Source organism: Mugil cephalus, chromosome 16, assembly GCF_022458985.1.
Source record: "Mugil cephalus isolate CIBA_MC_2020 chromosome 16, CIBA_Mcephalus_1.1, whole genome shotgun sequence".
NCBI lineage: Eukaryota > Metazoa > Chordata > Actinopteri > Mugiliformes > Mugilidae > Mugil > Mugil cephalus.
In genome coordinates this window covers 9,434,359-9,456,247 of record NC_061785.1, presented here as the reverse complement: position 1 = coordinate 9,456,247, position 21,889 = coordinate 9,434,359, and the positions used below count along the sequence as shown (strand labels likewise).

The 21,889-nt window shown below is 42.4% G+C and overlaps 3 protein-coding genes across 6 annotated transcripts in view; all 3 read left to right on the top strand.

The window, feature by feature from the left end:
* Positions 1-5,072, top strand: part of kif19 (kinesin family member 19) — a 32,614-nt gene extending 27,542 nt beyond the window's left edge. For 2 of the 4 annotated variants that reach the window (XM_047608354.1, XM_047608352.1), the window contains 10 exons: positions 38-212; positions 456-654; positions 773-1,043; positions 1,266-1,390; positions 1,478-1,641; positions 1,763-1,868; positions 2,402-2,525; positions 3,431-3,819; positions 4,001-4,169; positions 4,274-5,072. In XM_047608354.1, coding sequence (XP_047464310.1) covers positions 38-212; positions 456-654; positions 773-1,043; positions 1,266-1,390; positions 1,478-1,641; positions 1,763-1,868; positions 2,402-2,525; positions 3,431-3,819; positions 4,001-4,169; positions 4,274-4,392 — 1,841 coding nt within the window. In that variant the 3' untranslated portion in view covers positions 4,393-5,072. Of the gene's footprint in view, positions 1-37; positions 213-455; positions 655-772; positions 1,044-1,265; positions 1,391-1,477; positions 1,642-1,762; positions 1,869-2,398; positions 2,526-3,430; positions 3,820-4,000; positions 4,170-4,273 lie in introns of all 4 variants that reach the window. The other 2 variants (XM_047608351.1, XM_047608353.1) reach the window with 1 other exon arrangement.
* A 1,738-nt stretch (positions 5,073-6,810) lies between these two features.
* Positions 6,811-10,904, top strand: si:ch73-127m5.2 (uncharacterized protein LOC561202 homolog). Its single transcript, XM_047610138.1, has 5 exons — positions 6,811-6,924; positions 8,194-8,860; positions 9,033-9,233; positions 9,316-9,445; positions 9,538-10,904. The coding sequence occupies exons 2-5, from the start codon at positions 8,467-8,469 to the stop codon at positions 10,028-10,030; spliced, it is 1,218 nt and encodes a 405-aa protein (XP_047466094.1). The 5' UTR covers positions 6,811-6,924; positions 8,194-8,466; the 3' UTR covers positions 10,031-10,904.
* A 340-nt stretch (positions 10,905-11,244) lies between these two features.
* On the top strand, positions 11,245-18,264 carry si:dkey-21e13.3 (uncharacterized protein LOC100150043 homolog). The gene is made up of 5 exons (XM_047609469.1): positions 11,245-11,564; positions 14,285-14,392; positions 15,042-15,164; positions 15,325-15,450; positions 16,137-18,264. Exons 1-5 carry the CDS (start codon positions 11,471-11,473, stop codon positions 16,607-16,609), a joined length of 924 nt encoding a protein of 307 aa, XP_047465425.1. The 5' UTR covers positions 11,245-11,470; the 3' UTR covers positions 16,610-18,264.
* The last annotated feature ends 3,625 nt before the right edge of the window (positions 18,265-21,889 follow it).

Below are 21,889 nucleotides of genomic sequence, written 5' to 3'. Positions count from 1 at the left end.
TGACCGTTAATAACCTTTTCTTTTTATGCGTCTGCAGCGGAGGTGCAGGCCCACTCCAGCCAGCAGAGCCGGGCAGAGATGGACCATCTGAGGGAGCAGCTTCTGGATGCTTTCCGCCAACAGATGGAGATCAGGAAGAGCCTGATGGATCTGGAAAACAGCAACATGGAGATCCAGATTGACACCTCCAAACACCTTCTAACCATCGCAGAGTCAGTAGAATTTACATTGTATTTCTTTCTACGGGCAGGAAATGGAAAAGCCTTTGTCGTTGTATTGCAAAATGAATGCTCAGCTACAGATGTATGAATCTAACTCTGGTCAAATTAGTCTAAAAGGTGAATTGAGCAACGGGTAACCATAACAACCGTACTTCTAGGCTCTGTGTTTTCTCATTAACTCTTGATGAAGCTGACCTGATTAGAGGGTTTAAATATATGTCTTTGTTCTCCTAGCTGGGAGCAGGAGCGGAGCAGGCGCAGGAGGAAGTGGCGTGCCGAAAGGAGGAAGGAAAGTATGAATAAGGACGAAAGTGAAAAGGACTCCGATTCCCCTGAGTCTCCCCCGGACAGCACAGAGACGCAGGAGGTGGCGATGGCTCGAGAAAACCTGGTGGCGCTCATGGCCGAGCAGAAGAGGATTCACAAGCAGAAAGTAGGATTGTGTATCTTCTTCTTAGCGATTAACTTAAAATACGTCTGCAGCATCTCGAACACAATAAAAGAGATTATTTGGATACTTTAATCTGATCAGTCCATCGCTTCTCTTCAAGTCGTTGCTGGAGCGCAGGTTCCTGGAGCTGAGGGACCGAGCCCGGCGCTTGGAAGAGCTGCTGCCGAGGAGGGTGAGCTCAGAGGAGCAGCGCGAGGTCCTGGGCCTCCTCTGCAAGGTCCATGAGCTGGAAATCGAAAATGCAGAGATGCAGTCCCACGCGCTGCTCAAAGACAACGTCATCAGGCATAAAAACTTTGTGGTGCAGCGCTTTGAGCAGCACAGACACCTGTGTGATGAAATCATCCAGCAGCAGAGGCAGTTTATTGATGGTGAGTCTGTCACAGAGCTTCAAAATAAGAGATCATTTATTCATTTTTCAAAACTTCTGAAGGTGCCAGGTTCTCGTGTGGAACATTTATGTGTTTCTCTGTCTTACATTACAATAAATTGAATGAATCTGGGTCAGTGGAAACAATCGATCCAGTCATGAAGAAGCCCTAGTCCCATTAAAATCTGCTTCATTTAATCATATTTGTTCTTGTGTGTTGCAGACCATAGTCTGCTCGTACCGCCTCACCTCCAGGAGCTGTACGATGTGTACATGAGGGAGCTGGATGAGAGGAAACTGGACCGAGCGATGGCCCTGGATAAGGTGACAACCAGACACACCATCAAGGTAATCACAGCATGACGAATCAGTTCATTTATTTGTCACAAATGAGATGGCCGCTGGTCTGAAAGCTTCCTGTGCTCTTATTTCCAGGAGGGCTCTCTACCCAAGATCACCCTCCCTGTTCAGGGTCGCGACAACACGCTGGACATGGACTCAGACCAGGAGAGCGTACGCAACATGTGCACCGACAGCAGACGAGGTCAAGCCAAGATCCGCAGACACACTTTGCCTCCCATACTGCCTGAGCCTGAGCTGTAAGAGGACGTCTTATTCAAATGTTTTTCACGTCAAATATCTGAGGCTGCATTTAACTCCGAATGTCGCCGTGACTACACGTGCAGGCTCTCAGTTTTGTTCTCTTTCTACCTCCATCAGGGACAATAACAGGGTTTTCAAAAGCAGCCCTCACGCCAGACAGATGAAAAACTCGGCTGTAATGACCCCACCTCCCATCCACATTAATGGGAAAGGCAACAGAGAGGTATGGACATTGCTAATAGGCAGTAATTGCCCATTTTTATTTCGGTTCAGTAGCTGTCCCTGAGGGGTGCTTCACGCTGAGAATACAGTCTAGTCAGCTGTTGCTTTTCAATTGGAGCTACAGGGCTTCCTTTTTGAATTAAACTCGCACAGAGGTCTCCCACTCTGCTGGAAATTTTTTTATTCCCAACCCACGCACTTTCATAGAAGAATCTCTACTATTCTCTCTCAACTCCTCCAATTTTTATTTTTTATTTTTTTCTCAGTTGTTGAAAATTTCAAACCAGCGGGACTACTATTCTGTTTCAGGCTGGAAATGATATCACCTTGATCTAATTTTCACTCTGAAAATATATCAGAGGTATGACTCATTGACTAGATAGAAGAAAAGATTTGAGCACTTTTTCGAGATTTCATTTTGGAGAGGCACGGAGTTGAGTTGAGTCAGCTGGCACTCAGCGTGATCCACCGAAAGCAAAAGCGCCGCCGCGAATGTCTGATCATAACGTGGCTCCCTGCGTCTCACGTCAGCAGCTGCAGCCTCTGGCTCCTGAGAGCTCTCTGAGCTACAACCACCTCAGCCACAGTGTCAGCAGCCACCTGGACTCTTCACCTGAGAGCAGTGAGGCCGGTACTGACGTCCCACTCTCACGGAATGGTAAGATGTTCCAGTATATGCAGTGTGTCTCAGTGACTGCATATATAAAGACTGTGCTATATACGGGGAAAGAGACGGAGCGTGGGTAGAGGTGGATGACCACTAGATAGACAGCTATCAACCTGTGAGGTCACCACCTGTCACTCAAAGAGGCCACGCTGTTAATATAACATGATTTAACCCCCTGAGACCCAAGCATTTGTTTGGAAGATCTTTAGGTATTTGGGATTAATAGTACCTGAGAGGTACAAAAAATAAGTGTCTTATTTGAACTGGAAGTAGTTTTTGAAATAAATTATGTGGACACAGGGATTATTTCAGTGTATATTCCAATTTAAGTTTGTACCAAAATATAAGTTTATTTTAACACAAAAGCAGAATTAGAAATTATGAACTCCCAACGTCCTCATACGTATACATGTGAATTTGTTAAAGCTGCATTTCAAACTAGGAAAATTAATAAGCATAAATAAACAAATGTATTGGCCTTAATAATGAAGAAAGAGCTACCACAAACCCAAAACATAATGTCCTCATATGAGGACGCCGGGTCTCAGGAGGTTAAGCCTCTAATTTAAAGTTGGGTTGTATAAAGAAAAAAAACCTGCACAGTTGTTCTGAATAGGAGAATTAGATATAGAGACCTAAACTAGGTTTTATACCAAGTTCTAAACATATTTATTTCTGGTGTAAAGTTGGACATGAAAAATGAATCAATTTTAGAGCCTCAAGTGGACACTCGAGGAACTACAGTTCAAAGCACCTTTTCATCTTCAGATTCTGCCTATCTAATGAATGGTCCTCAACTGTGCACACAAAAGGGGACTCATTTGCTTTCTTGTGGCCTGTGAACTTTCCGTCCTGTGTATGAAAACAGACCGATAACACTCAGTGTGTTTCCACAGAACGTCAGCAGATCCTTAAGGGGGTCCAGAACATCGTGGTAAAAGCAGCCCGTCGACGCACCAAAGCAGTGGAGGTGGACGCCTTGCGGTTGCCCCCCGCGCCGTCTCCCCTGGACCCCAAGAAGCAGAAAAGCAGCCTTTCTCTGAGCGAGGCGCCACCCAGAGGTCTGCCGATGCGCCGCGGCAGGCAGCCCAGCCCCGAGCTGAGGCACGCCACCTCCGACGACAACCTGTCCAGCAGCACTGGGGAGGGGCCCGGCCTGCACGTGACCTGGACCCGCCCGCGTAACCGCCACGTCGCCGCCAAGAACCAGACGCCTCGTGAGGTGGACTTTGAGGCTCGCCGCAAAAAGAGACGCTCACGCTCTTTTGAGGTCACCGGTCAAGCAGTGAGTATCTTACTGCTGCTGTTTTCATTAATGTTTTTGCACATTTACTATCTGAAATATTTTGTATCCTCTTCCCTTACTTTGATGTGATATAATTGTAACACGGTCTCTGGTTCTGGGTGGTGTCTGAAGCATTTCTTTGATAATCAGTTGGTCATTTTCATCTTCCTCTCACCTGCAGCTGCCTCAGACCAAGACAACCACAGCCCAGAGGTTTCGGCCCCTGGACAGCACATCCGACCCCCACCTCCACATTAACGGTCAGCCCCAGGCCCCCATGCTGCGTCCCCACTACAGAGGCATCCCTCACCTCGCCAAAGTCAGGCCCCCCCACAACAGCCAGCAAACGGGTAAGCCGCTGCCGTTCATTTCCAATTATCCTTGCTCCATTATTATAATAATGATTATTATTATTATTATAATCTTGTTTTTAATACTTATTATTAAAATGCAGAGTCCTCAGCGGCCAACTTCAATAACCTGAGGCGAGGGCCCCAGCTTCGGCAACCCCAGCCCCTCCTCTACATCTCCACCACGGGCACCGCCGGGGCCCAGCGCACACGCAGACACTGAGCCGACTCACACATTTACCCCCAGCACCAGCACCAACACCCAAACCAGCCGGGCTACAGATTTAGGTAGAGACTGACCGGGCAGAAGCTGGAACACCTCCACACGGGTCTCCTGTGTCTCGATAGGCGCTGACGTGCTCTGACACCTGCAGACGCCAAAGATCACTAAACGTACACTGTGTGTTCTGTTCTGTCAAGTGTCTCCACCTTAGCTTGCTGTCGTGCTGAAGTGTACTCGTCACGCTCGCTATGAATGCAGGACTGTACTGAAGTTTGTTCATCATGAGTGAATATGGTTTGGTGAGTTATGTAGCTTGTTATGAAGACCAGAAACTTAGTCAATATGGGATGTTTATGTGGCTCAAGCTCACAGTGATGATGTAAATAAGAGTCTAAGGAAAAGATTACAAAAAATAAAAACTGAATTAAAAAAGTGTGATAAAAGCAGCCCTACTGTCAACATGGTTCAACATCAATGTTTCTTGTAGTGAGATTGTTTCGATATTTGAGGAATTAAAATACTTGACCAGCTTTTATCATCGTGAACTTCTGGATTCAAACTCACTGTTGTGTTCTCACAGGCCCGGGGTCTATGCCTTTTCTTAACCCCGAACTCCCTCGTTAAACGTCATGTTTGTGTAGATACCCACATCAAGTGTTTTTGTTTTCCTTTTTTTTTTTCCAGATTAGCTGACTTTGTGTTTTTAATGAATTATTTAACTGTTGCCTTTTTCTTTTCTTTTGTTTTTTTGTCATGGACATTGTTTTCATAATTACTACTTTCTATGCTTTATTTTGTACATTTTTTTTATTTGTATTGAGAAAAAAAATTAAATAAAATATGTAACATATTTTCCAGTCTGCTGTCTCGATCTGTTTGTGTAAAAGCCTATAAAATATTTCCCATTATTCTTTAAAAAATAATGAACCAGATCTCTCAAACTGGGAAATCCTCTTTGGGTCCCCCCTTGGATTATCTTTAAGATTCAGGTTGGAGTTAGTTCAGCTTCTTCCAATACAGTGTATAAATAAATCTTTCCTTGATTTGGATGTTTTGATTATTTTAACACTTGGAGATGAATATTCTCTATTCGCTTTTCATTATTCCTTCTACCTTCATTTCCAGCACAAGAATAAGATGCTGTGACTACTACACTTCACCCTGGCTATTGTGTTCTTTTACTGAGGTGCTGTGTTGTTTTTGTGCCAAGTGTTTAATCAAAGCATAAAATATTTCTGAGAGACTAAGTCATGTGATTTTGAAAAGTTAAACCAGGCAGAAGGAGCGTCGGACACAATTTCCAAGGATGTTTGGGCCACGGAGGAAATTCAAAACATGCATTCTGATAAAACAGTCATGAAGGCATCAGTGAATTCTATTGTGTTGTACTGAAAAACAACCCCATTTTCATCAGTGGGCTAAGATAGATGATAGAAACACTGTTTTGCCAACTACTCTTGTAAATTTGTTCATAATGCTAATCCTATACATATTTTGATTACACTGTTTTCTGTTTTATCTTACTAGATAATACTTTTTTAAATTTTTTATGTTAATCTAATCTTATTTTATTTTATATTTCTTTTTACGTGTGGGTTTTAAGAATATTTCTTTTATGTGCGACTAAGCTACTGTGACCAAGTAAATTCCCTCGTGGATCATTAAGTCTAAGTCTAAGTTTATTTCAATCCAGATAAATAAATCAACATAAACATTATCACAGCCATGATTTTGGGATTTAGTGCAGGACTATATTAGGTAATATTAGATTATTTTTTTTATTGTATGTAACGTTTTGTCAAGTTTGGATCTTTAACACACACAAAACAATATCATTTCGAGAGCAAAATAATTTAAGTGACTGAGTAAAGGACGTGTAATATACAATCTGTCCACTAGATGACGCAGAGTGGCCACAGAACGGCAGAATATGACTGAGCTGTTCAGGATGCAAGACTTTGTTAATTCTAACTGTATCGATAAAGTGTTAAGAGACAGACTAACTTTAATACCTATGATTTAATACTTTGAATTAAGTAATCTCATAAAGATCATCTATACATGTTTAAAGTTCCATTTGTGATGTTTACAAACTTCGTTATTAGAAGATTTTAGGCTTTTTTTGTGGTAGTGGAGGCACAATTTGAACACAAACGCGTGTTTAACGCTGAAATGTTCATTCTGTATCTGACTGAAGAGCATTTCATTTAACAAAATAAATGTAATAAATTACCATTTTTTATTTACGCCTTTGTATTTATTAAAATAAATAAATAAATAAATCTGAGCCGGAAATACCGCTTCCTACTTAACAACTGACTCCATCCTTGTCCAATGAAAACCCACGCCCCTTGTGATTGACGTCCCGATTGACCAATGAGAGCTGAGATTAGCGCCTTCAAACGGTAGTGCACATGCAGCTGATTTGCAACCCGCCGAAGCATCAGCAGAGAAGAAGGAAAAATGTCGCCGGCGTCGACGCGGACCGTTCTAGGATCAGTGGCCTTTTAGGAAAACCCAGACGGCCGTTCGGTGAGTGGGACAGCCGTCACTGGTTGCGTTCACAGCCAGGGTTTGTGAGTTTGGTGTGCACCGTCCAGGACCGCTTTGTGAAACGTTTTAAGGCCTGCCACAGAAAAAAAGAAAGAAACGGCAACAGTCGATCCCGGCGGCCATGATGGATGTGTGTTAAATTTTCATAAGATTTGCGTCTGTAGTTGGCAGCTTAGATTTCACCGGAGTCGACACATGGTTACAAGTATAAATGCAACACAGTGGTAGCTTGATGTTTTGGGGGATTTTTTTTAATACGGATGGAAATTCTAAAGCTTGACATTATTATAAGTTATTACTTAAACAGCCTGCTCTTGCACAGGGCGGGAGACTTAAAACTCTGAACACGCTCTGAACCAAGCCTCATGATATTTAAATCCCAAAAGTTGTCATCAAATTAATTAACCTTGAAGTGCGATGGTGGGTTCACAAAGTCACAGAAAACTCTCATTTTCAACATTGTTCGGTGTCATCTTGTACATATAAGAGCATTTTTTAAATGTTTATTTATTTATTTATTTATTTATTTTATTGTCTTCTTGTTAAGCTGTGCGTAATGCGCCTGGATACCATGTGCGCCTTGACGCACGGAGTGAATAGCTCTTGTGCCGCATTTCTCTTTCACCATGGTGAATAAATACATTACATGGCAACATGCAAAACCAAACAAGTCACCGGCGGAGCTTTAACCTCCCAGAACAAGGGTGTTTTGCCACAAACAAAAAAAAAAAAAGCCCCTGAATTGTTTGGTGTTAGTAGTAGAGTCCTTGTGTCTCTGGCCTCTCCCTGACACTCGAGCACTGTTTTGTTTTGACACAGTTCTCATGTTTAGTTTTCTGTGTGAAAATTCATTAATAACCATGGGTAAAACTTAAACTAAGATTATTTGATCCATATAAACCGGGGCACATGTGCTAAAATATTCAGGTTTAAAAATATTAAATCATTGTTAAAGCTCTGGATATATAAAACATCTCTTATATAAAAATACGAGGTCAGATATTCACAACAGAAAAAATCATTGTAATTTAGATTTCATTTTTTTTTCAAATACATTGTGGAAATATACGATATGAATAATATGATCACAAATATTGCACATGTAAATTAGCTTTATTAGCTCTTATTCGAGGCATTTTAAAAGACCGTGACTAACGCTTTGCCACTCAGATCATCTCACTTGTAAAGATGTGGAAAAAATTAAAATTAATGTATCAATCATGATTTTTCTTTTTCTTTTTTCCCCAGAATGAAACTTCTGCTGTAGCGATGAAGCTAAGCGTCATGAAACCAGAGAAAGAAAGTGAAATGTAACTGTTTTAATGTGGTAGATTTTGCCATAACTGCAGAGGGACTCTGTTCTCCTTTTTGTTGGTTAAGCTTTAAACATAAACATTTAACAACAGAGGAGTGTACTGCAGCACTACAGGCCTCTGAGGTAACTTGATCTGATAATTAAAGCGTCCAGAGCCTCCTCCCCCTGCAGGTTGAAAGGTTAAAGTTCTTTTTTTTTGCAAAGACATGGACCAGTCTGCTAGAATGGTGGGTCTGGATGCCCAGGGGAACATGGTTTTCACCGTGGTGAAGCCGGTTATGGGCATCTTTCAGGTGCCTTCGGAACAAGCTGGCAGCGTAGCACAAGGCGGCATGAGCCTTCAGGGTTTATCCGAAAACACGTTAGTCCTTCCCCAAGCACAAAATCAGACGCCCATAGACCACGACCAGCTTGAAATGCACGCCATAGAGCCCGGCATCCAGGCCCAGATGCAGGTTACTGACGCGGTCCAGACCGAGGACGTGAACCAGAATCAGGAGCAGCCTCCAAACATGAGCGTAAATTCAGACTCCGCGAGCCAGATGCCGTTTGCAGAGGTGTCGTCTCTCCTGGATCCCAACATGAAAGGATCTAAAGCTCGTAAGTGGACAGTTATTTGAAGAACACAATTTGGGTTTAACTTTAAGTAACTTTTATCACTTAAATTTGTTCCCAGAAGTTAGAAAAAAAATGCATCCGTTCTGATTTGAAATGCTGTTGAATCACACCCTGCTGCACTGATTCACCTCCTCCTGTGCTGCTCTGACTTCAGGAAAATATCTCATCTCGTACGATGAAATTAAAAGGCGTCTGCAGGCCCCAGAGAAGATGTCCCTGCGCTCCTTGGCGGCGTACACCCGGGTCAGCAGAGGCCCCGCCAGCAAGAAAACACTCCTAGAGTCGCTCAATGTACTCGGCCTCACGCCGAGCACGACTACCTCCGTGTCCTCCTCCTTCTCCAAACTCACCGAAGGTGACAGAGTCGTGTGCGGAGCAATGTTTAAACGTGACAATCTGCTGTGTTTTAACTTTGTTGTTGTTGCTGCTGTTGTTAGGTGACACCCAAGCTTTGTGTGACGACATGAAGGACTTTGCCCATGATTACATCGACTACAACAACATGGCTAAACAGCTCATCCCAGAGACAAATACGGTCCAACACTGGTCCAAAATTATTGAAACTAAGTACGGATCAGCTCAAAATGTGTCCCGCGTAAAATGTTTTGGCTAAATAAGATGTTATGTGGTGACACTAACTGTCACTTTTTTTCTCCTAGGAACCACCTTGAGGATATGAGAAAATGTTTCAAGGATCCGGTCAACAGCGGTGCGTTCGACAGCGTCACTCATGGCCTCGGCCTTGGGATGCTGGACATCGCTCTGGACATGATCATCATGGTAATCGAGCAGCAGATTCGCATCCTCTCGGGCGCAGCGGCGTCGGACCCGGTCAACTCCGGTCCGCTGATGCGCCGCATCCGCAGGCGCCACCGCAAAACTCGCTCGGCTGACAACGAGAAGCCCCACAAGGTGTCGGGAGGCGTGAAAGAGCAAGGGAAGGCGATCTCAAAAGACAAAGCTCGGGCCAAAGCAAGGAAGAAGGTCACACAGGAAGCTGTTGCTCCGTGTCATGTGGAGAACCAGGCAGAGCAAGTCAAGCCAGAGGACATGGAGAGCAACGTGCTCACCCTGGTGTCTGTGGGCTACGAGACGGTTTCCAGTGGCCTCAGTACAGACGAACCTGTGACGCCCAATCACATGACTTCTTAAGTTCTAAAGACACAATCACAGACTGTTTCAAACTCATACTCAGCGATCGGACACCGTCTTTGCATATTCAGTTATGGGTGGAGATCAGAGCTAACCACAGCTCACCAGCAGTTGGTTTCTACGGTAACGCTACAAACTCTTGGAAAGTGTTTGCTGGGTTTTGCTCAAATTGAACAAAATCCTATCAATTATGCTAAAGCTCACACACTGACACCTTTTCATTTTAATGCGTGTGTGCAAAAATCAGAGTAATAAAACGAGTGGTTTTACATGAGCTGTCTCTCGAGTGTGAGCCGCTGACATGTGACTTTATCGTTCAGCCGTTGCACGGATTAAACAATCAACGGTTTGTGTTAATTAGTCAGCTAAGATGTTGTGGGTTTTCGAATTTTGTTGAAGAAAAGTTTCCAGTCTTAATGCTAAGCTAGGCTAATCGGCTAACATGCCCACGAGTTTACCATGTAGGTGAGTGTGGTATCAATCTCCTCGTCTAAGTCTGTGCAAGAAGGCCGCAAAGCACATTTGAATGTCAAACTATTCCTGTCAAGTGAATCAGCATTTTTTGTGTATGTGTTGTCTAACTGAGTTGAATCATATGTTGTTGTTTTTTTTCAAGTTATGTGTTCAATGAAGAGACATTTTACAAATGAAAACCTGATGAACGACTGACTGAGGAAACATTTCCATGCACAAGTATAACCTACCATGCAGATGAGACAATATTAGAGATTTAGGTTCGATATTTTAAGCTGGTGGTACCGTGTCTCCTGATTATTTGTTATATTTATTTCTGAGATTTACACAGCTGTAGTAGAACATGCAATTTTTCACTGAAGCAATTGAGTAAAGTATAAAAAATAATTAGTTTTCAGAATTATGTTGCTTCTATTATTTTTCTTGTTCTTAAATAGAGAATATGCTATTGTTCATTGAGCTATAGGCCGACCAAAAATATATTATTCCATGTTGCACGTGTTGCATTCTAGGAAAAATGCCAGCTAATAATGCACTTGTGTACACAAACTAGTGCCAGAAACCCACTCGTCTGTGTTGTTTCTAGAAGCTGAAAGGCATTATGGGAGACTTTAGGTGATAGGAATACACTCAGCAGAGTCAGCCAAGTGCTAATACCTTGACAGTGCGCACACATACACACACGGGGTGTGGAAGAGAGAACAGCTTTCATGAGGATTTGCTCTGTATTAACCCTGAGAGCGAATGGGAAGCCAGCTGGAGTACAACGGAGTCGTGACGCTCACCGAGTGTTATGTTGTTATGAAGCGCAGCAGTGTCGTGAAATCGAGGTGTAAGTTGTAGTAGGTGAGTTTAAGGCAACAGCTAATGACTATGAAGAATAGCACAGGTTTAAGTGAGTGTTGCAGGATGTCAACTTGAGCAAGTTTCACCAAAGGCAGTCCGGAGACGACGGGACGGCACAGAATGGGACACCCCAATGTGCCACTATCCTACAAATATGCACGATCCCACAAAGACAGATGCAGATCCACTCGACTGCAGCCTTACACACCAAACGGTGAGTGGAGCAATATTATCTCTGCAACATTGACGTTTCTAATGGGATTTTAATATGTACATTTATAAGACTTAATTTTAAGCTTCTGTGCATGTACTGTCTGGTGCTCTCAGAGTTTAAAACTGGTGACCATTGAGCAGCTTAATTAGACTCTTGGAGGTTAACTTGGCTTTTTTCAAAACACGTGAGTTTTTAGTGTTGGTTGTTTTCTTTTACTGCACGTCTTTAAAGGGCCAGTGTCGCCGTTAAATGCTCTTTAGAATGTTATACTAGAGCTTTAATATGTTTTCCTAAAATTCCTATCGTAAAACTAACAGCACAGTCTTCACACTTGAAGTAATTGTGTGTGTTGTGTAATACACAACAGTGAATATCAATGGCGTTGACGGGATTGTGTTATCTTTGTGCAGTAATGTAGCTACGTCCACTCTAACCGCTGCATTGCCGTTTCACTTTTAACAGATCTCACAGTTCAGTTTCCACTGTCTGGTAATTGATTTTTAAATCTGTGAGAAAAGTGTAGAAGTCAATGACTGCAAGACAAGTGTAATACATACACTCACTGGCCACTTTATTAGGTACACCTGAGCACAAATAGCTAATCAGCTGCAATTCATTGCATTTAATCATGTAAAGGTGATCAAGACAACTTGCTGAAGTTCAAACTGAGCATCAGAATGGGGAACAAAGGGGATGATAGAAAGGCAACAGTAACTCTAACAACCACTGGTTCCAACCAAGGAATGCAGAATACCATCTCTGAACGCACAACACGTCCAACCTTGAAGAAGATGGGCCACAGCAGCAGAAGACCACACCGGGGGCCACTCCTGTCAGCTAAGAACAGGAAACTGAGACTACAGTTCACACAGGCTCACCAACACTGGACAATAGGAGATTGGAAAAACATTGACAGCTGTGACATTCGGATGTCAGGGTCAGAATTTGGCGTAAACAACGTGAAAGCATGGATCCATCCTGCCTTGTATCAACGGTTCAGGCTGGTGGTGGTGGTGGTGTAATGGTGTGGGGGATATTTTCTTGACACACTTTGGGCCTCTTAGTACAAACTGAGCATGGTTTAAATGCCACAGCCTACATGAGTATTGTTGCTGACCATGTCCATCCCTTTATGACCACAGTGGACCATCTTCTGACGGCTACTTCCAGCAGGATAATGCACCATGTCCCAAAGCTCATATCATCTCAAACTGGATTATTGACCATAATAATGACAATGATGCTGTGTTTCCAACACTTTGTTGACAGTATGCCATGAAGAATTAAGGCACTTCTGAAGGCAAAAGGGGGTCCAACCTTTTACTAGTAAGGTGTACCTAATGCGGTTGCACTGGTGGCCTCTGACTTTTTGCCAGTCAGCTTCCATGAGTTCCACACAAGTAATGCCTAAGGAACTGTGAATGGACTACCGCCAAATAAAGTACATGTGTTTGTATCTCAGCCTGATGTACTAACTTTATTGATCCCTTAAGTGCTAGGATCAAGTCAGAATTTGGGTTTTTCAGATGTTTGGTTTACCGTTTGACCAAAGAAAATAAACCTCATCCATATTTGATTTAATACATTTGTGGTTCCAAGAGAATTCTGACTGACTGACTGACTGGAGATCCCTGAGCTTTCCTTCAGTATTTATAAGCATTTATGCTTTTCAGCCAACAATTTAACTGTCTGCCACGAACTTGGATGCAGACATTTACGATCCCAATTGGATGAGCATGCTAACAAAACCACTAATCATTAACTTTTGAGTTTAGCTCCAGGCACAGCTGTGACTAAGATCTGCTTTGTACTGCTGCTATGGATGAATTTCATGCAGGTTTTTCAAGAACTGTTCCTGTGTCAGTTCACCACCATTGTTTTATGTATTTCTATCAGACTGTCTTAAACTAATTTTAATGGGCTGCCATGACGTTTTGATATAAACATTTAGGCCTGGATGAATTTAAATAACTTGACTTTTCCTTCTCCAGCCATAATTAAATCACATTTCTTTCTTTTGTGCAATCTTTTGGCTTACTGTATGACCAAAAACCTGCCATTGTGCCATTTGTATTTGTCATGTACATGCTAACACAGTGCTAAACATCCAAATGTAACTTTTGTGCACTGTTACAACCCGTGTTAAAGAAATAAGGGTTTATTTAGTTGTGTCTCTGTCTATGGGTGAGCTTCTGCAGCCCGAAAGTAGAGATGCCTTCTTAGGGCTTTCAAGCCGTGCACTTTTATCCACACCTCCTATGGTGTGGCCGATTAAGACGGTTAAGCCCATGAATCACCCAAAGACACCTGCACTGCCACTAAAAGGACAGTGGGGGTGCAGAGGAATGTAACAACCACTGTGACTAAGCATTAGTAACATTATCTTGAATGCATATGGTTCTAGCGTTAAGAACAGCACTAGAACCACATGCATTCAAGAAAAGTTCTGTTTTGTTTTTTTTTTAAACCAAAGAGCAGAGGCTGACACGTGTAATAATGAAAATAAATGGCAGACTAGAGTGCAGTTCTATTGGAGACTCCCTTCTCAAGCGTGGTTTTGTGTCACATGTGATGATTTATGAGCGCAACCGCTTTTGTCGCACACAGCTGTAATCGCTTTTATATTTCCTGAGCTCCCATACATCACCCCATATACCGCCTGGCTTATTATTTGTCACCCACTCCATGACTCTCAATATTTCCATTTCTTATCGCCGCAGACAACTTGAACAATGCATTAGGCGCTATCAGGGTCCTTGGCGTGGAGCTGATTGAAGATGAACTTAAGCCCCATCTGAACACAGTGCTGACCAATATCAAGGAGAGGAGTAAGTCCTTTTTGCTCCACTGAGTGGATTTTAGATCATGTTGAAGCTTCAGCTATACTGTTGTCATACGTTTGGTGGCCTTTCATTTGATATCATTTAAATTGCAAAGTGCTGGTAGCTCTTTTTGCGCCTTGTAATTTTACATATTTATGTGTTTCCATATTGGTGCACGTTAAGACAGCGCACTTGCCACCCGTAATGGCAGATGATGAAATGTGTAGAAAACCCATTTTTGTTGAGGCGTGGGGGCTGAGAGGCTACGAAGGGTTCAGGCCTTATCAGACATTAAGCTGCATTTGTGGCTCCCGGCAAGAGAGAAACAGGAGGATAAAGAGGTAGTAAGGGTATGAAAGGTCTTAGGGATCAAGTGGAGAGTAAAGCTGAAACTGATTGGATGATTCGGTTCAGGTCTCTTCTGACCAATGATTAAAGATTATATTATACTAGAGCTTGATATACTTCAGACCACCCAATTTTTAGTTTTAACTTATAAAGTGATTGTAAGTTATTAATAAGGTATGATTACTGAGGGGCAATATGTTTTGGACACCTGTCCCTACTAAAGTGGTCACATTAGCTATTTTTATTCTGGCTGTTAGTGAATAGTAAACTTTGTGGTGTTTACATGTGCAATTCTGTTTGTGTCCAGAGAAAGGCGCTGCTGAGCAGGTAGTGATCAGTGGGATCCTGCCAATCCTGGCCCTGTCTCTGAGGAGCAGAGGGCCTCTCGCTCCACTGACAGCCAAGCTACTGGCTGAGCTCGCCAAGGAATGTAGGTTATTCATACACATATATGCAGCCTATACTTTATTTATATGCCATTTATTATTTATCAATGAAGTGCATCTCCTGATGGGTTGCTGCTGTTTATCCAGCCTGTATTGCATATTTGTAGTTCTGTCTTGACTGATTGAGGTTTTTCTTCCTGCCAGCTGTGATCCGTAAAGGTTTCGGTGACTTGGGTTTGGTCACGGCTCTGCTGTCGGTGCTGACCAGTACGGACCAAGAGCTGCTTCTTCACGCTACCAGGACCATCTCACACATGTCTTATGACAGCCGTAAGTCAGGTTAAATACTGTCACCATTGAACATTTTTTGACATTTCTATGTTCCGCTGGGAAACTTTTGGACCTGGCATTCGTGTGGATGTTACTTAGACATGTAGCACCCACCTGTATCAGACCAGGCTCCCTCACCCCATAGCAATGACACTTCCTTGATAACAGCAGCAGCAGTCATCCCTGGCAGGATGCAGTCTGACACAGACTCACACAAAACACTTAAGGAACAACTAAAGAAAATGTGAAAAATGACACCAAGATGAATGAAAAACAGCACAATGTGTTGCCCTGGCCACCAAATTCCTTAGAAGATCCCACAAAGCCCCCCACTAACAACATTCTGTTGGCAGACACCACAGAAGACACATATGTCACCCATGTGTACGTCAGAGGCACAAGACAGATACAATATTTAGAAGGTGGTCATAATGTTATGCCTGATAGATGTAGCTGCACTGTAATGTAAAGATTTTACAATATTTATATTGTTTGAAATGACATGGTTTTCTCTTTGGAAACCAAGGTACGTAGATGTAGGTAGAACCAGTTGCGTAGCGTTTAATGTCTCTGTAAAACACATTAAGAAGTAAGAAAACCTTCTTTAGCAGTAAAATTTAGTTTTAAATATAAATGCTAATCAGCCCGGTACATTTTTACCAACGCAACACACTCTGTGCCCTCAGCTAAACAGCAGGAGCTGCTGCTACGCCGAGGCGCCGTGCCTCGTCTTGTCGCCATCCTGCTCCGATGTCCCAGGAAGGAGCCCCTGGAGGGGGCGTGCCTCCAGGCCCTCTGTAACCTCAGCGGCATGGGACTGGCAGAGGAGGCCAGCCTGGTCTGGGAGAGGGGAGTGTCCGTGAGGCCCGGGGAGTCTGTGTTTCACGGCGTCTCTCCCCAAACCTGCGGTTTCGCCTCCTCCGTGACCCTGGTCCGCGTGTCTCAGTGGGGGCCAGGTCAATACGCCGTCAACATCGAGGTGTTCCAGCGCTGCTCCTCCTCCTTCTGGAACCTTCACGGGAACCAACGGACTGCTCGCTGGTTCCCGTTCTCCAGCTTGGGGAGCTATTTAAATCTGTATAGGTTGATGAAGTTCTCCACAAGGAACATTTCGCGAACGAAAAGCCTGAAGTCTCGCGTGTTCCACACTTTCCTCTGACAGCTTGAAGACTGCAAAAATGGTGGCCTAAACTAACTTTGCTATAAAACCCAGAGGGGATAAGAGGGATAACTGAAACCCCTCTGACTCTAACCCCCTAGTTCATAAGCACTGAATCATCAAAAGGAACTCTACCATAACCCTGGACGTGTACATCCACAAAAAAAGTCTGTGAACCCTTTGGAATTACTTGGATTTCTGCATGAACTGGTCATAAAATGTGTTCTGGTTGAACCTCCTTTGGCAGCAAGAACCTCAACCAAACATTTCCTATATTTGCAGATCAGAACTGCACAACATTCAGGAGGAATTTTGGACCATTCCTCTTTACGAAACTGTTTCAGTTCAGCAATGTTCTTGGGACGTCTCTGTTGCTCTCTTGAGGTCTCAGTCGGGTTGAGGTCAAGACTCTGACCAGGCCACTCCAGACCGTGTATTTTCTTCCGTTGTTCATTTACTTATGTGCTTTGGGTCGTTGTCCTGTTGCATCACCCATCCACCGTTGAGCTTCAGTTGGCGGACAGATGTTTTTTAGTTTTCCTGCGGAATGTCTTGATAAACTTGCGAATTCATTTTTCCATCGATGACAGCAATCCGTCCAGGCAAAGGCGGCAAATCAACCATGACGCTCCCTCCACTCTATTTCACATTTAGGATGTTGGTTTTGATGTTGGTGTGCTGTGCCATTTTTTTTTCTCCAAACATAGTCTTGTTGTGTTCTTTCCAAACAATCCCATTTTGGTTTCATCTGTCCACAGAATATTTTACAAGGTGCTCTTTTGCAAACTTCAAATGTGCAGCGATTTCCTCTGTTGTGTCCTCCCATGAACTCCATTCTTGTTTTTGTTTTTTTACTTGTTGTAGATTTGTCAACAAAAAATGTTAGCATGTGCTAGAGATTTCTGTAAGTCTTTAGCTCACACTTTAGGATTCTTCTTCACCTCATTGAGCATTCTGTGCTCATGCAGTCATGCTTACAGGACGCGCAGGGAGAGTGGACACATGAAAGTCAAGACTTTTAGAGGTACTTTTGTAAAACCTTTCCAGCTCCATGCAAGCCAGTCGTAGATCTGTGAGCTCTTTTGCATGAGGCATGGTTTACATCACGCTGCTTGAGAACAGAAAATTCAAAACTCGTGTGTGTGTGTTTTGATAGGGCAGGGCAGCTTTAACCAACGCTTCCAATCTCATCACATTGATTGGACTCCAGTTTGGCTCACTCCAGGCTCCAATTACCTCTTAGAGAAGCCATTAGCCCAGGGGCTCACATACCTTTTCCACCCTGCACTATGATTGTTTACATGTTGTGTTCAATAAAAAACGTAAAAACGTCTAATTTTTTATGCGGTATTAGTTTAAGCAGACTGTGTTTGTCTATCGTTGTGACTTAGATGCAGATCAGAACACATTTTATGACCCACTTATGCAGAAATCCAAGTAATCCCCAAAGGGTTCAGATACTTTCTGTTGCAACTGTAAATGTCTCTTCACTATTGCTGCTGACTTATCACAGTTTTGTTTTTATTGCTTGGCGTCAATTGAAGTTATAAATCATAGGAAATTGTGTATACGCATGATAATGAAAGTGCTTGAACCTAATATTTTTGCTTCTTTCTATCTTTGACACACACTTCTAATAAAATACCTTTATTTTTCATGGGTCTAAGTATAACTTTTTGAATAATCCATTCATATATCAAACTACTCTATTTTGATGTGGGTTTACAAATATATTTTCTTATTATGGAGTCAATGATAAAAAAAAAACATTCACAAGTAATAAAAACATAGGATATTTGACTATTTCTTGCACACATGAATGCTGAATACCTGCATGTGATGTTTCTATTATTTTGCCAACCGTACTCTGTGGGTGTTCAACCTTTCGTTGTCATTTATTCAGGATTCACACCGTAATGACTCACCTACCCTAAACCCAAAGCCCCTCGTCTTGAAACCACAGGTGCTCTGAATCGACACGAGTCCCAGAAGACGACACGCTGAGAGGCCAGAAATGACACCTGCTGGAGGTTTCTTGTCAGCGGAAAGCTTGGCTGCCTGCCTGCTGCACAGCCATTCATTATATAATAATAATAATAATATATGATAAGATATGATCTAGATCTTAGAGCAAATCCCCAAAAACTTGGTGAAGGTGAATCTCAGTTTAACATCTCTTCCACGTGCTGTTGCACAAGCCCGAATCTAACACTAGATGGCATACATGTGCTTTGGACAACCAAACCAAATCTGTCTGCTGCTAAATATTAAATAAATGGCAGGTCAGTGTATGACTTTTTACACGTGCACGTCACAGAGCATATTTAAATAGATTTAATTGGCCTACTTTCCCTTGCTGTTACAAAGTTAAATCTTACAAACAAATGCAAACACAAAGGTAGACTCAAGCGTACCCCTCTCCTCACAACCTTTCTCTTCATCTAATTACCTTTCTTATTGGTTCCGTCCCGCCCCGGGCATCCGAACGAAGGGGGCACGTCCTCTAATCAATCCTAACTTTATTACTCTGGGAACCACTTAAATATTTGATGTGAGATGAGATGAGGCTTTGGAATTATTTACAGGTAGACAAGAGGCACACAGACCTAATCTTGACTAACTTGATTGTCACAAATTCCATTTAGACAAACAAACAGACATTGATATGCACGTTGCATCTGATCTACATCTGACCAAATATGTTTTTGTTATGAATTCTCCTGAGTTGGTGCTCAAAGGTTTACTATATTTTCTAAAGTCTTCAGGCCTTCAGCAATGTAGCACATAGTAGCAAGAAAAAGGTTTAAGATACAATAAAAAATATTGTATGTTGTAGGTTTACAGCAGCTTTACTGTAAACAACCTTCTGGCTTTTTAAAAGGTCGCTGAGGATTCAATATATTTTTAGGGAAACACGATGAGGCACAGACTAATTATCAAAGAAAACAAAAAGAAAAAAAAGTAGTAGCAGCAAACTAAATTGAGACCTACTTCATCCAAATGATGTCCTCACAGAAAAAGGCACCACTCTGTGTGAACTTCTTAAATGGTTTAGCTGACTGGGTTAAGCTAACACTGGCGAGGCTAGCAACTACTGGCATGCTAACATGCTAGAGGCCGGCCTGGTTAGTTAGCCATCAAAGGATGTAGCATACCCACCTTTGTTAGGCTAAATAAGAAGAAATGCCACATATTTTTTTTCTTCTATGTTGTGTTAGCACCATGTTCTAGAGTTTTCTTTCGTTTAAGAGGTTACAGGAGCCACCCGGCTAAAATTTGGTATCAGCGACTGCGCTAGCTCTTTCAAGATTACAACATTATTTTGGTTAAAGCTGTTAACTGGCTTTTTTTTTCTGTCAGTATGTGATCAACCACGATCTGCCATCTGTAGCCCTTCATCTATCAGCTCACTGTGGCTGCTCCTTCAGGTTCCATTACATCCTTTGAAACGGCTTTTTTGATGGGTTAGCGTTATCGCTAAACTTGAAGTATCAGCAATCTTGAATCCACTGACTGAATCCTTTTTTTTGAGGATTAATTTAAATTCTGTATTTATACAATCCAGAAATCTGTTCATCAAGATTGCATTAAAAGTAATTTAGTTTCTTCAAGATTGTCCACATTAGGCTTCCTTAGATTTCAAGATTAATAACTGTAAAAGTTGACTACACACCTTTATTTTCCTAGTTGCTGTCCTACTCTTTGCACATGAAGCGTCAGACACGTAAAGTGTTTAATCAATAGCTCCACTTCCTCTCTGTAATGGGAGATGCAGGAAGCGTGCATATATTACTTTTAATATAAAACCCATTAATAATTCATGACGGGTTGCGCATTCTATGCCCTCAAACCCAGATTACACGACTGTTTTATTGCTTGTCTTTGCAAATGAGTCATTTAAACTTTAATCCTCTTGTTTTCTGCAGAAACAAGTCCGTGTAATTGCATTAGGATTTCATCCTGCTTCTAATTACTTCTTTTGATATTTCTCTATTGTGGCCTCAGTTATTCTTAGCCTGTAGTATCCTTCAGCGGCAGAGAACAGTCACCAACCTTGATGACTCACGGCACTCGTTCTCATTTGATACCAACAAACAAACTATGGTGGTAAACAGGGAGATACAGATAAGCTCTTATGCCGTAATTTCACATGAATGAACACAACATTAGCAGACACACGAACAGAACATGAAGCAGAGGTTTCATTTCTCCACCCTCTGGGGTTTTCATCTTGTCTTTAAATATAACAGGTTTGATTGTCAAGCAGATACTATAACAAAGCTCTAATTCTCTTCCCACGCTGACACACAGCCGCCCGCGTAGCCGACAAAATTCTCACTTATGGACCTCTGTGACAGGCCGACGACATCTCTCATCAGCAGACGTTCAAGATTAGCATTCACCGATTGATTCTTCTGTCAAGTGCGAGACTGAATTTGGAGTTTGTGGACAGGTCCACGCCCGGCCCTGTTGTACCGAGGCCAGTGGCAGCCTGGAGTTCAAACCTAAAGCTGGAGGAAAGTGACATCAGCAGCACAATTGCATGGCTGCATCAAGCATAGAGGCTGAAGGACTGTTATCTTCATACTATTGTTGCAGAGCTGATGGAAGCACAGGGTAGATGTGCTATTAATAAATGCTGCTGATTTAATTCATTTCAAGGACCTTATGTCTGTGTAATGATGACGAATGAATGAAATCCAACATTACTCTATCATGAAGTGATATTATATTTGATACCCTGAGGATTTTATATTGTAAACAAATCCAGAGATAAAAGAGGTGAAATTAACCAACAACAACAACAAAAAGAAATGAATTAATGATGATGGTCTTTACATCAAAGTCTGGTTTTATGCACCTTACTTCTGGAATGGGTATCAACACAGCCTAAGGCTACCTTGGGACACTTAAAAGCCTTCTCCATTTGAATATCTGAGTGTGTAAGTGGGTTGTTTGGAGTGGGTGATCATCATCGGTGTGATTTCACAATGTAATTTGCTCTCAGCAAAAGTGATCACAATGAATAATATGAATGAATGAATCTTAACCGGGCAGTCGGTTAGTTTTGCAGTGCGAGTGTCTTAGGGTGGTGCATGAGCTTGATTACCCCAATCAGCTGCACCTGTGACAGTGTGCATAAAAGGCTGGAGAGGCCTGGAGGAGTCACCACTGTCTTGGTGGAGAAGTTTGCTTGGTCTTGTTTTGTTGCTTTATCTGTAACTGAAACGCTTTACTTTTCAAAGTAATGCACTATGAGTTAAGTCCACTTTTTTGATG

Excerpts from the sequence above, each read along its gene's own strand:
- si:ch73-127m5.2 (XM_047610138.1), top strand. The coding sequence starts at position 8,467 with ATGGACCAGTCTGCTAGAATGGTGGGTCTGGATGCCCAGGGGAACATG. Across the intron at positions 8,861-9,032 it reads CATGAAAGGATCTAAAGCTC|GAAAATATCTCATCTCGTAC; the intron begins GTAAGTGGACAG and ends CTCTGACTTCAG. Across the intron at positions 9,446-9,537 it reads TCCAAAATTATTGAAACTAA|GAACCACCTTGAGGATATGA; the intron begins GTACGGATCAGC and ends TTTTTCTCCTAG.
- si:dkey-21e13.3 (XM_047609469.1), top strand. The coding sequence starts at position 11,471 with ATGGGACACCCCAATGTGCCACTATCCTACAAATATGCACGATCCCAC. Across the intron at positions 14,393-15,041 it reads GACCAATATCAAGGAGAGGA|AGAAAGGCGCTGCTGAGCAG; the intron begins GTAAGTCCTTTT and ends GTTTGTGTCCAG. Across the intron at positions 15,451-16,136 it reads ACACATGTCTTATGACAGCC|CTAAACAGCAGGAGCTGCTG; the intron begins GTAAGTCAGGTT and ends CTGTGCCCTCAG.